The sequence below is a fragment of the Trachurus trachurus genome (genome assembly GCF_905171665.1).
Source record: "Trachurus trachurus genome assembly, chromosome: 8".
NCBI classification, from domain to species: domain Eukaryota; kingdom Metazoa; phylum Chordata; class Actinopteri; order Carangiformes; family Carangidae; genus Trachurus; species Trachurus trachurus.
Window position 1 is genome coordinate 9,756,611 of NC_139905.1, and position 12,245 is coordinate 9,768,855.

A 12,245-nucleotide genomic window follows, 5' to 3' on the forward strand; every position below is an offset into this window, starting at 1 on the left:
TGATTATAACCCACTGGTGTTGTATCTTAAAAGGCAGGGAGTCCTTTTGAAGCCATTTGCACAAAGACTTACATCCTTGTGATGAGACTCTACCCAACCTGACAAAATGAAATCTAATTTGAACTCTGACCAATCTGACCCCAGATTGGGTCTGAATTACAAGGAACCAAATGAACCCATGAAGAGTCCAGATAATCTGACTGAACAGCTGAACACAAAACACTGTACACATACTTAAGAGCTGATGAAGCTTAAGCAGAGCTAATTCAGGTCATGTGAACAGGTGAACTGATTTCCAATAAGAGTACAATGTAAATTTAGATTTTTTTTTTTTTTCTTCCCTTTTACAGTTCGAGAACCTCCTCAATTGAATTACGTCTTTTTGAGGTATATGTACTGTATCATCCGTCACTGTACAGGTTTTTACTGCTGGTTCTGCTGGTAAATTATAATCAGTAATATTGCACAAAAAGCAAGGACAAGGAGACGCGATAAAAGCGTGATTGTTGCAATTAAGAGCATATGGGATTCCATACAATAAGGCATTGCTTTGATGAAAACATCTGGACAAACAGTTCACAGTTTTAATTAATGCTAATGATTATGATGTCCTCCTTAGTACTGATTGTTTCAATCATCACATCGACACACAAAACTACAACTGGACCTACACACTCCTTAGTGACACATAGTACCTGATGCGTAGGGAAGGAAGCAGCTGGCCAATCACAAACTGGGACGGGATGGAACGGGGGAGGGTCATCACATGGATGGCAAAAGCGAGGGGATGTGTGAACGAAAATGATGCAAATTCAAACAACCAATCAGGCTCCATTTCGCCGATGGATTTACGTCTGTCGAGTGAAGCTGCCAATTGATATTGGTGAAAGGGCGTTCCATACACAATCACTCTATGCTACTAAGCACAGTTAAAAAAAGAAAAAATATATCTCCCTTGTACATATTAGATCCACATATTTCGCAGACATCTGTGGAAATAATATTAATCAGGGATCTTTGCCTTATCTAAAACTAAAATGATTAATTGTGAATCTATTATAGATTCCAGGTGGGAGAAGAAAAAACAAAATAATAGCGCCAAACGGCCAGCTTCTCTTGTTTTTAATGCTGCTAATATAGCCTATTTACAATCATCTATTGTATGCAACAAAAATAGCCTCTCTTTTCACTAATAAGCTGATATGTTCTGGCCATTTACCAAAGAAGAAGAGTAAAACCAACCAAAAAGTAAATAAACAAAACAAGGGAATTCATTAATTGTGCTTTTTAACCCACAAATCCACTTCATCACTGAAATGGGACAATTTTAAGAGGCACCACTTGAAGTGCTTACATCAGTCAATGAGAATCTCTAAAGCTATAACAAGGACTGAAAATACAAATCGTAAATATAGTATATTTATATATTTATAAAGTCGATACAATTCCCTTCCAGTCCGTTGTCCAGTTTTAAAAAATATTTTCTTCATGCTGTCCAATATCTGACATGAAGGATCCCTCTTTGTGTCAGTGCTCAAAGCCCTTATGATGCTCTAAGAGAGAAATGTCTTTGCAAGGGTTGACTCTAGTTACCCCAAAAATCTGGATGACACAGGAAGCTTGTGCTAAAAAGCAGGAAGAGTTTTTTTGTTTTTTTTAATGCAGGAGGTTGTTTTAACGAGAAGACTGTCCGTGGTGTGTCTCGGGAATCCTTCTACTCTGCGGTTAAACAGTTACCTCGTTCTTACTGGCAGTGCGGTATGTGTGGTGGTGGCCGGGAATATACTGTAGGTGGTCCACTGTGTGTGTTCGTCGGGAGGCAAATGCCTGCCTCTTAGACGTGGTCACGTGGTGGTTGACCGTCAGCGTGTTGTAGGAGTCGTTAGAGGCACTGGGTTGAGAGTGCATCTTGGTCATCTTGTGGCGGTCCATGACAGGCGTGGTTGGCATCAGCATGTCGGCGTGAGACATTGCCCGTGCCATCGCCTTCTCCCGGAACTTGTCGCGCCTCATTGCCGGGGACAGCAGCAAGGGATCCTGGGAGTGGAGGCGGTCCGCCGACAGTAGCTGCTCCTCTGAGAGGTGGCGGCTGCTCCCGTACGCGGCGGCGGCCATGACGCCGTAGGAAGATAAGCCGTAGTCTCCACGACGCGGCGTCCTGGGAGGAGACAGGACGTGGTCCTGGGACATGGCCCTCTGAACTCGTGGGCGACGCTGGCGCTGCTGGTGCTGTTGGTGCTGTTGGTGCTGTTGGTGCTGCTGATGCTGCTGATGCTGCTGGTGCTGGTGCTGCTGGGGATCTGGGTTCAGCTTCACCATGTGAGTCGGTCCCCGGCCGCCGAAGTCGGGATGATGATGCTTCCTTGTGTAGTACTCATCGATGTCTTTATCACCTGGGGAACGAGAAAACAGATGTGACTTCTGGATTTACCTTGAATGCACATACGTCCTTGGACATTTGTACAATTTTGTTCATGAAATGGGTTATTAAGTACTTCCAGCTGCAAAAAACATCTCTCTCTGAATGAGTATCCTTCTCTGTTTTCCAAACAGCAGTTCAATACCTCTCAATAACAATCAATAACACTGTAACGACGGAGCTCCAGGGACCCATTACACCAAATCTGCAACATGCAAGTTGCAAATTTGCCGCATGAGATCGTTTTTTCTTTCAAATCAAACAAACATACAAACAAATCTTGCAACCCATGCGTGAGCATGCAAAAGCCCTGTAGGACTTAAGTATTGCAAATATACAGTATCTGCAATATTCAAGCACCAATGACTTGTGGAACTCGATGGAGACATAGTTTGGAATCAGTAAAGTTTTGATCAGATTTTTGGATGTTTTGTTTTTCCCTGAATGTGTTGATGATGTCTGCCCACAAAATATGAAAAAAGGGAGATCTGCAATCCTACTGGTAGTAGGAGTGCTTCTTGCCAACATGTTTTTGTTGGTGTCAAAATGACTCCCTTCAGCAAAGCACCATGACCGAGTTTCCAATACGAGTACAAGCTTATTATAATCATGACATTATTGAAGTGTCACTCTCAAATTTAGGTTAATCCTTAACTAGTTTAAATGGGTTGGACCTTAGATGTAAATATTCTGACTGGAGGGAGGAAGAGTTGTTGAAAGGCTCAAGGGAGAGAAATGCTAATGTCTGCACCTTCTGGCTGCTGTTGAGAGGATGATAATGAGTATGAGCACACACAACAGTTGGCGAGTCGGTCCTATTCAGACTGTTTTGAGTTGTTTTGTCCTTTTTCTCCATTAAAAAAAAACTCAGACTCTCATCAGCGCAGTTGTCCTTCAGCACAGAGGCCTCATCAGGATGCCACAGTACTCAACAGTTCACGCGCTGCTGGTGCCTGAATGAGCAACCGGTCGTTTGATACCGCTGCCAGAAAGCAGGTCGGTCGGTCTCTCCGCTGCGTGAACACACCTCTAATGTTAAAGTCATTACGGGAGTGGGAATCACCTGTTTTCTGGCAGCTCTGACACACAGGGGGACACTATCACCGAAGCTCTCTGATTAACTGTTGCGGCTGAGGGGTCGTTACCTGTATGGCCATTAATTATTGCCGAACACAGAGGGTGAACGGCCGTTTCAGGGACCATACCACGCTTCACCGACTCACAGAGAAATGCGACGAGGGGGATTACTTGTCTGGATGCTCAGGGAGAGATGTCACGCCTGGATACAGAAGGTCACCTTATTGTCCCACCACGAGGGGTTTCATGTCCACTGTTCTGTGCATTCTTAATGAAGGGAGCTCGACTCTGGCCCGTGGCGATGAGCTCCAGAGTTTTTCCCCGAAGGATCGGTTTAGATATGACATTATGGCAGAAAATGTCAACCAAACTCAACCAGAGGCTACAAGTATAGAGACAATTGACAAGCCCGTGGCCCATAGCTCCATTCATAGGTCAAGCTAAAGCACCCAGTGACTGTGAGAGATCTGGAGTGATTACACACTCAAATGTTAATGTGGGAGGAATTCATTATGTCTCCCTTTGATAGGTAAAAAGCACAATAAATGCACCACTAAAAAGGCAACAATGACGCAGGCGGTTGGGGGGGTCATGCCCTTTTTTTTCTTTTTTCTCTACTGTGCCATTTTCCCAAATGTTTGCAAATGTGTCAAATTAAATGCCTGAGGGCGGGATACTGTTCACATGTACCCAAAGCTGTATTTATTTATGGGACACAACCAGCACATGCTTGATCTGGTTCACAAAGACCTTGGTGGTGTAAATTTTGTAAACCTTGCAAAATTCAGCGTGTGCACTGCCACTCGTTTTTACTACAACATAAAAGCATAACAAGGACAGGGATTGATATGCTTAACAGCCAGGCCGACTAACTCTACTGATGGATCACAATGTGTACTTGATTCACTCTGATGAAGTGAAGCTGGCTCTGTTTAAAGCTTATTGCTGTACACTGCACATCTGTGGTCAAATTATAAAAAAGCGAGCCTTCGGAGACTGCAAGTGGCATACAATGACTCACTGACAATTTTGTTAAAAAGGCCCAGATGGACCAGCGCCACCGAAATGTTTAGTCAACACTCCCCAATCTGTCTCAAGAAACATCATGTTTAAGTTCATCTGCCGTCTGAATAACTCAGAAAATCCAAAAGATTGTTTTGTAACTGACGAACATTGCATTCAGTGCCACGTTATTTGTCACTGCTCTGGAAACACTGGTATAAGTGTCTTTTAATAAGGGGTTGCTAGACAACCCCGTTTTGTTTCCCCCCTTCTCTGTCTTTTTGTATTTGTTCTTAACTGGACCTAGAATCTATCTATCTATCTATCTATCTATCTATCTATCTATCTATCTATCTATCTATCTATCTATCTATCTATCTATCTATCTATCTATCTATCTATCTATCTATCTATCTATCTATCAATCTATCTATCTATCTATCTATCTATCCATCTATCCATCTATCTATAAAATGGTTACCCTAGCAATGTGGCATGGCAGGGCAATGACTACTTTGTGACATCACAAAGTTACAGAAGTCCTGATGGCTTGTTTGAAGGCTCAGTTTCTGAGTACAGGCTGTGTGCATTTCTCTTTGAACTCAGCACTTTGATGTTTTCATGGTATTACTGTAATATTGAACATGGACATCATTTATAATAAAGAATGGACATGGAGATCTACTTTTATTCTATATGGGAGCTTTCATTCGCTGCAATACTAATGTCAGTAGAGGTTTTCTCAGCTCCTTGAAATTGGCCAAGTACAAATGCACTTTGTCTTCCTCTAGAGCTGCCACTTGATTTAAGTCCTGCTTTTTATGAGCCTACACATGTTACACTGTTTACACTTTAACTGACTGAAATGATTTAAGAGGGGTGATGCACATTGCTCGATCCCATCTCTGCAGCCCTTTACAATTAACATGATTGCGAGAGGGCTAAAGGGTCCCAAGCATGCAGCGGAGTTACAAACACAGGAAATTGCTAACAGTGGCTAATTAAACCCCAGCTCCCACTCTGCTAGATTAGGTTCAATATAGCCGGTGTATTTATGTGTCAGCTATTGATTGTAGAAGACTGTAATCATATAATGCACTAACACTTTCCAAACTGGTGGAACATCAATTATAAAGTGATCTTTAGAGCAGTGCAGAGCAGGCATGGTGGAATTTAAAGGGAGAAAGCAGCAGCGTCATTATGTTTATGTTTATTCTTTCTTTGTGAGAGGATTAAAAGGTGGCTCATCTGCTCTAAAAGGTGTTTGAATTCCTTTCAAGGTGATTAAGGTGAAAGACAACAGGAAGGTATAAGATTGGTTTCCCCCTCCATCTCAGCTGCCTCCTTGGAGGAGCAGGTTATTTTAGAGCAGCGTCCTCAATCTCCGCCTCGTTGACATCACTGTAGGATGGCACACGCGCACCCGCACATGCACCGATCGTTTAAAATTGCAAATAAACCGTACTAATTTAATTCAGTCGTCATCATCTCTCCAGATGGGTTTAATTAAAACAGCAAGTAATTATATTACTTTTAGGCTTGTTTCCAAAGACCTCACTCATGCTTCAACCTACTATTTAATGTCTCCCCCCTCCCCCCAAGTGGAAGGGCTTTCTTCAAGAGACGACTTTGCTTGCTTGTTTGACAAATTTTCTGCGGGGCTCCTGTCTCAAATTCGAAAAGCCTCTTTGCAGTTCGCCGTGATTCATCTCTGTGATTTTGTGTGTGTGTGTACAAGGCTCTGGTGAGATAAGAGCAAAGCCTCCAGTCGATAAGGGAGAGAAAAGGCAAATGTATAAAAGACGAATGTTGAATGCGCTGAAAGGAGATTGCACCGATGCATGTTTTCCTATCACCTAAGTGTGCCATTAAAAAAAAGAAGAAAAAAAGAAGAGGGGACCAATGGCACTTTTTAAAAAAGCTCTCTCCCAGTATGGAATTACCTCTTAAGATTCAAGGACAGTGAGCAGCGTATTCACGTGTGTTCGGTGCAACTTTGCAGCAATTTGTTATGCATTGAATTCTTGCAAATACTGTGTTGTTGCTTTGTAGAAAAGGCCACAACTCTAATCCTCTGGACGACTGGCACAGCAGCGTTTTTACTGACATTTTAAAACTAAAAGGACGGTAACACAACATAATACACCTGCAAGCATGCAGCGTGTCTCCACTGTGCTGCTTGAATCAGCCTCCACAACATGACAACACATGTAGCTGCGCGTATTCAAACGCTGTTTACTTGATTCAAACATTTAAAGATTGTCTGGAAACTGAAAAACAGACGGTCTCCAGTGGACGATCTGAAGTGTGAACAGTCGACTAACAATGTTTGGTTTTATAGAAACGCTTTCTCTAGCGGCACCTTAAAGTTTCTGTTTGAACTGCACGTAAAATCCTCCTGAGCTCTGTATCAGATCCAACACACACTGATATTATCTGCACACAATAATCAGATTAAATAAATAGAGTTGCATGAATTCACTTACACTGTTGTCCACACGTTTATTTTTTCTCTCCATTAAGCCACAAGGCCACTATACAACATCGGGCCTTTTTCCAAAGGACCTTGATTCTGCACACATTCATTAATTCTCTATAGCCATCCATCTTCTTTAGTCTTTTTCAGGGATGTTGGGTTAACCCTATTTATTCTCAATAATTTATAGATTATAAATGGGTTAGGGCTTTCAAACAGGATCCTTTTCCAGTCATGATTTCTGGTCTGTTGTATAAAGCTCTCTGTTGTGTAACTTTAAATTTGTTTCCATGGGTCCAGATGAACCAGTAGGTGCAGACATGACGTCCTATAAACTAACAGGACACCCTTGGGTTTGATGACATCATCTTATAAATTGCATCACTGGACTTGAAGAAGAGGATGATGAAGAAGAAGAAACCACTGATGATGAGCATCAGTGATCAATGTGGGGACCGTTACTGTAGGAGAATACGTCAAAACCTCTTTTGTGAGGTCTTTGACGTATGACTCCACATATTTGTGTGCTGATCCTGCCTGTGTGTTACTATGGTAACCAGATAATCCTCGCAAATATGGAACCTCGGATAAGGTCAGGGATTTATTAGCGGTTCACAATCGGTATGCGTTTCTGATAGCAAATTCTATGGCAAATTCACACATTGTCCACACATGATTATTCGAGTGTTCAAATAGAGAATCTGTAGTGAACTTGATAAAAACTGGACCTGGAGTGATTCATTCAAATGTCACTGCTGCGTGTGGATTGTAAATGTGTTTTTGTAAGTGACTCTTGTTTAACTACTCCACTCCGACTTCCTGGATACATAAACAAACATCTGGATAAACACACAGAGTATGCATCTAATCTAAAGAACGGGCAGGCATGCACTGGTCATGAGTTTGAAATGGCAGCATCCACGTCACCGCCGAGCTGAAAATGCCATAGCAAAGATAATGAAGTGTAGCATCGCTTGGATATTAAAGCACCATCCTGTTGGCTTATAGAAGGCATTCGGGTGGAAAAAAAAAAAAAAAAGAACGACTCTTAATATGTCATTAAGAGACATTAGCAACATGACATGGGCCGCAGATGGAGCCAAATTACACGCCAATTAGATGTCAGTCGATGGGCCGATAGATGAGTCGATGGGAATGAGTATGGAGGCTTTAGCACGTTGTCATGCATTTTAAGGAGTTTATTTCCCTAAAAAGGTGGAAAAAAATGAGAGAACTATCTGCATGATGAGGCACCAAACATCTGGAGATACTTATCATGATGCATGTCTCTGTAATGGACATTCAGACGTTTAATCAGGCCAGACGCGGTGAATGCGGCAACCCTTTTAATGCACAGGGCACAGGGGTGACGTCATTCCCTGCCTTTTTTTTTCTCAATGCATCAGGCAAAACACGGCGGCGGAGGACAAATGAAGGACCACCTACTTAATCTGTGGAGAGAGGAGGAGTATTTACTTAAGTCAGACTTGAGGGCCAGCTCGTAGGAGGGCGGCAGATGGCTGAGGTTCTGGAAGGACCTGGACAGAGACAGGTCGTAGGGCTCCGTGGCCGAGGTCAGGATGTTGTTCATCCGCTGGGGTCTTTCTACAGTGGGAGTGGGGAGGGAGGGGGACAGAGGAGGAGGAAGCAGTGCAGGGTAGTCAGTACACAGGAGGTGGGGATGAATGGCAGCTTTTAGGTGAACTACTGCACCATCGGATCGATCTACTGGAGGCCAGCTTTAAAGAAGATGTGCCTGAGAAGACCGGTAACGTTTCTGTTAAACCACGTCTGTTTGCAGGGAGCCACTTCACACCATAAAAAGGTGCATTCAAACTAAATTTTACAAGAAAATGCTGTGGTTCAATAAAGCAAAAATAAGTCTCATCAGACTCTTTTTTATTTAGCTACAAACAGCTGATGCATTCAGGGGACAAACTATAGCAGAACCCATTGTGTCAGGAGCTTGGAGACTTTGCATGTATGTAATTATGTGGAAAAGCCAATTCCACAATATGGTCACTATGACCTCAATGACATGACGCATTCAAACTTTTTCTGTCTGATTTTATGCAATCATCATAGAACTTATTCAAATATTTTCATTTATTCAAATTTGTTTTTTTTCTATCCTACAGTATGCCACCTAATGCTCTATTTTCAATGTATTTCCATGCCCCTGCAAAGCGCTTTGAATCGCCTAGACTAGAGTCTGAATGGTCCTGTATGAATAAACTCGCCTTGTCTTGCCTTCTGCTCTGCACATTGAATGACCTCTGTGTATGATAATACGCGATACAAATAAATTCACCTTACCTAATTCCCAATATACAGCCTCCAAATAAGAAAAAAAACAACATGTCTTTGCTTGGCTGAACTTAAGATTCCTCAAATGATTTTGTCCTTTACAAACTTTCCAAGAACACCAGCAGCAGTCAAGATGTGGTTTTAAGGAGCAGTGTTTTTCCTTGAGGCAAACTAGACTTGCTGATTTTTGAAGGGAGTCTGGTCACTTTCACCCCCCGGGCATCTGATGTGATTGTTCGCTGAATGTTGACAAGTTGTAGCGTCAATACGATTTAGTTATCTTTACTGCTGAGGCAGCTGGAGACTGCGTCTGTTGACAGCAAGCTCGAGTATCCTCTCTTCAACGCTTCATTTTGGGATATCGCTGATATGTGTGGCACCGTTAAGGCTCCCTGCACCGCGCGGAGCTCCCGTGGCTTCGAGAATTTGGGACGCCCAGTCATGGGTCAGGAGGCTCAGTGGGTGGGGAGGGCCGGGATACGGGCAGGGACTCTGGATTTAAAAATAGGGCCGGGCGACTACTGCAGCAAGGAGGACAGGGACACACAACACCGAAGAACATATGGTGTAGAGGGGAGACGATCACTGGGTTGGAAAAAGTGTGTGTGTGTGCGGGTTTGTGGGGAAAGGTAGAGCCAGTTAGAGGAGTGAAGGACGGAGAAATAATGTGCAAAGAAAAGATTTAGAGATTGGACTAAAGGTCATGGATTATAATGCAGCGGCGTGAAGTTTTGTGACTGCAAAAAATACACAAGCACTTATACAAAAAAAAAAAAAAAATTGAAAGAAAAAGGGAGAATAGAAATGACCCCCACTGTGCAGGTAAACAGTTCTGAACTCTACATGATACATGAATAAGAAAAGATGAAGAAAAATACACATAAACACCATGTGCATGTGTATTACTTACCGTATCTCATTTGTCTGTGGGCTAACAAAGCCAAGTGAGAAAAAAAGGATCAATGACAATCAATGTGCACAGTACGTTTTCAACCAAACCTCCCATTATCGGAGGCTGCCATGGGTTAACACAAAGACCAAAAACCAGCAACTCGTGAATTATGCATCGCACCTACAATCCTCGTCACAAGCTAAATAGACTTCAAAAGCTCAGGTTGAAGAGTTTTATTTGGTGGTGAAAAGGACTTTTGAAACCCATTTTCCTCCCAGTGAAAAGGAAAAAGGCCGTCCTGTTGAAGAGGCGGACGAGCGCAGGCAGGAAGTGAACATCGGCACTCCGTTAATGGTGGAAAACTTTGTATAATGACTCTTAGTTTTTCAACCTAAAAAAATACAGACACAAAACATCTGCCTGTGCCGATTTCGGAAAATCACAGAGGGGCTTTTTTATATGACAAATAAAGCCTGATTCCCTCTTTAATTACACGGTGTTTCATTTCATTGGCGTCTTGTTTCAGGAGCGTTCAATAATTCCACACAGAAAGCTGCAGCCCCTTTTCACACAAAATCACATTTAGAGAAATAGATGGGATGCAATAACAGCAATTGACTTTTCAATAACTTCAAACTGCACAGATGATCCTCTGATTATCATACACTTTGTTTTCTCTTTGTGCTTTTCATTTTCTCACAAGTCTTCTTTATCAGCTTCTCAGATTTTAATTTCCCTCTGAAAGATACACCATAGTCGTGGAAAATTGGAAATGGTCCACCTCTAGTATGTCGAGGCTCAATTTCATTTAGAGACAAACAATAACGCATATGTTGTTTTAGAAAGTCAAACCAGGTCATTCACCACAATCAAATCTCACTCAAACTTAGTTTTCGCACTAGAAAGATGCCACAGGATGAGGTCTGCCAACACAGTACACACGCTTTATATGTCATTATTTGATTAAAAGTCTATACAAGTGTGTTTTCTTACCCATTTTGGGTGTGAGGGCGGTCAGGTCCAGGTGGCTGTGCTGATAGTCGTGGTGATGGTTTCCTAGTGTCGGAGAAGAACAGGAAGAGTTAACACGATGGCTTCACCTCACAGGAGGAAAAAAAAACTCACACAACAGGTGTAGATATACTTTAGCACACTCTATGTTTAGTCCTTGCCCTTGATATTAAAGGGTCAGTTCACTCAAATCACAAAAGAAAATAGACCTCCCCTCTTTGACCTTTGTGGTATTGTGATACAGGTTTGCCAACAGTTTCCAGAGTCCATACTAGAAATGAAAAGACAGCATTTAGACCAACAAGACAGTCCAAGGGCTCGACCTAACTCTGACTGTGTTGAATTCCAGGTTTGAAGTGTTTTAATTAAACTTAACCTTTGAATGATGAATAGTGTCGTTATGAAATTGATCATGATCTTCTTTACTTATTCGTCTTTGATCCAGATGTAATTCAACAACTCTTCCATCGATTGCTATGTGGTGTAAAGGCTCCTTGTCCTTCAAAGATAAATTCCATTGACCTCTGACTTTCCTTTTAGCTGTATCATGAGTTTTTAATTAAGTGGCCATAATCAAAGTTTTAACCTTTTCCATTCGTTTGGTTTATATTTCCATTGACGTCAGCTGTATCTTTTGATTATTGCAATATAACCACATCAAACTGAAGGAGTTTGCATTAAGTTAAACATACTTGGCAGACATAGCATTGCCCTTGTGAGCATGTTAGGGTTTACACACTGGCTGCATGACGTGTGTGTGTGGCGGCTGTGGAAGCCCATGTTAAATGGGTGAACACATGCACGTCCTGCATGCTGCATCTCACACCTCCTGGCTGCATTGGATCAATACACACAGGTGTGCAAGCCTCAGCAATTCGACGATGCAACCACCATACACACTCACTGCAGCCTGTGTGTGTGTGTGTGTGTCGCCAGCTTTAGTCCGGTTTAATGCATCGTCCATTTGTTGATAACGTGTTCCTATTAAAAACCTCGTCTTGACCTAATAATGCTTACACCTTGTGGATTATCTAGAAGTCACAACCTGGGGAAAACTCTGA

At 42.3% G+C, this 12,245-nt stretch overlaps 1 protein-coding gene across 1 annotated transcript in view; it reads right to left on the reverse strand.

Annotated features, from left to right (window-relative positions):
• Positions 1–1,725: 1,725 nt before the first annotated feature.
• Positions 1,726–12,245, reverse strand: part of LOC310989616 (shisa family member 6) — a gene marked incomplete at both ends in the record, with an annotated part of 69,019 nt that continues 58,499 nt past the window's right edge. Inside the window, 4 exons of the mRNA XM_083976725.1 lie at positions 1,726–2,393; positions 8,451–8,579; positions 10,192–10,212; positions 11,167–11,229. Coding sequence (XP_083832851.1) covers positions 1,726–2,393; positions 8,451–8,579; positions 10,192–10,212; positions 11,167–11,229 — 881 coding nt within the window. The remainder of the gene's footprint in view (positions 2,394–8,450; positions 8,580–10,191; positions 10,213–11,166; positions 11,230–12,245) is intronic.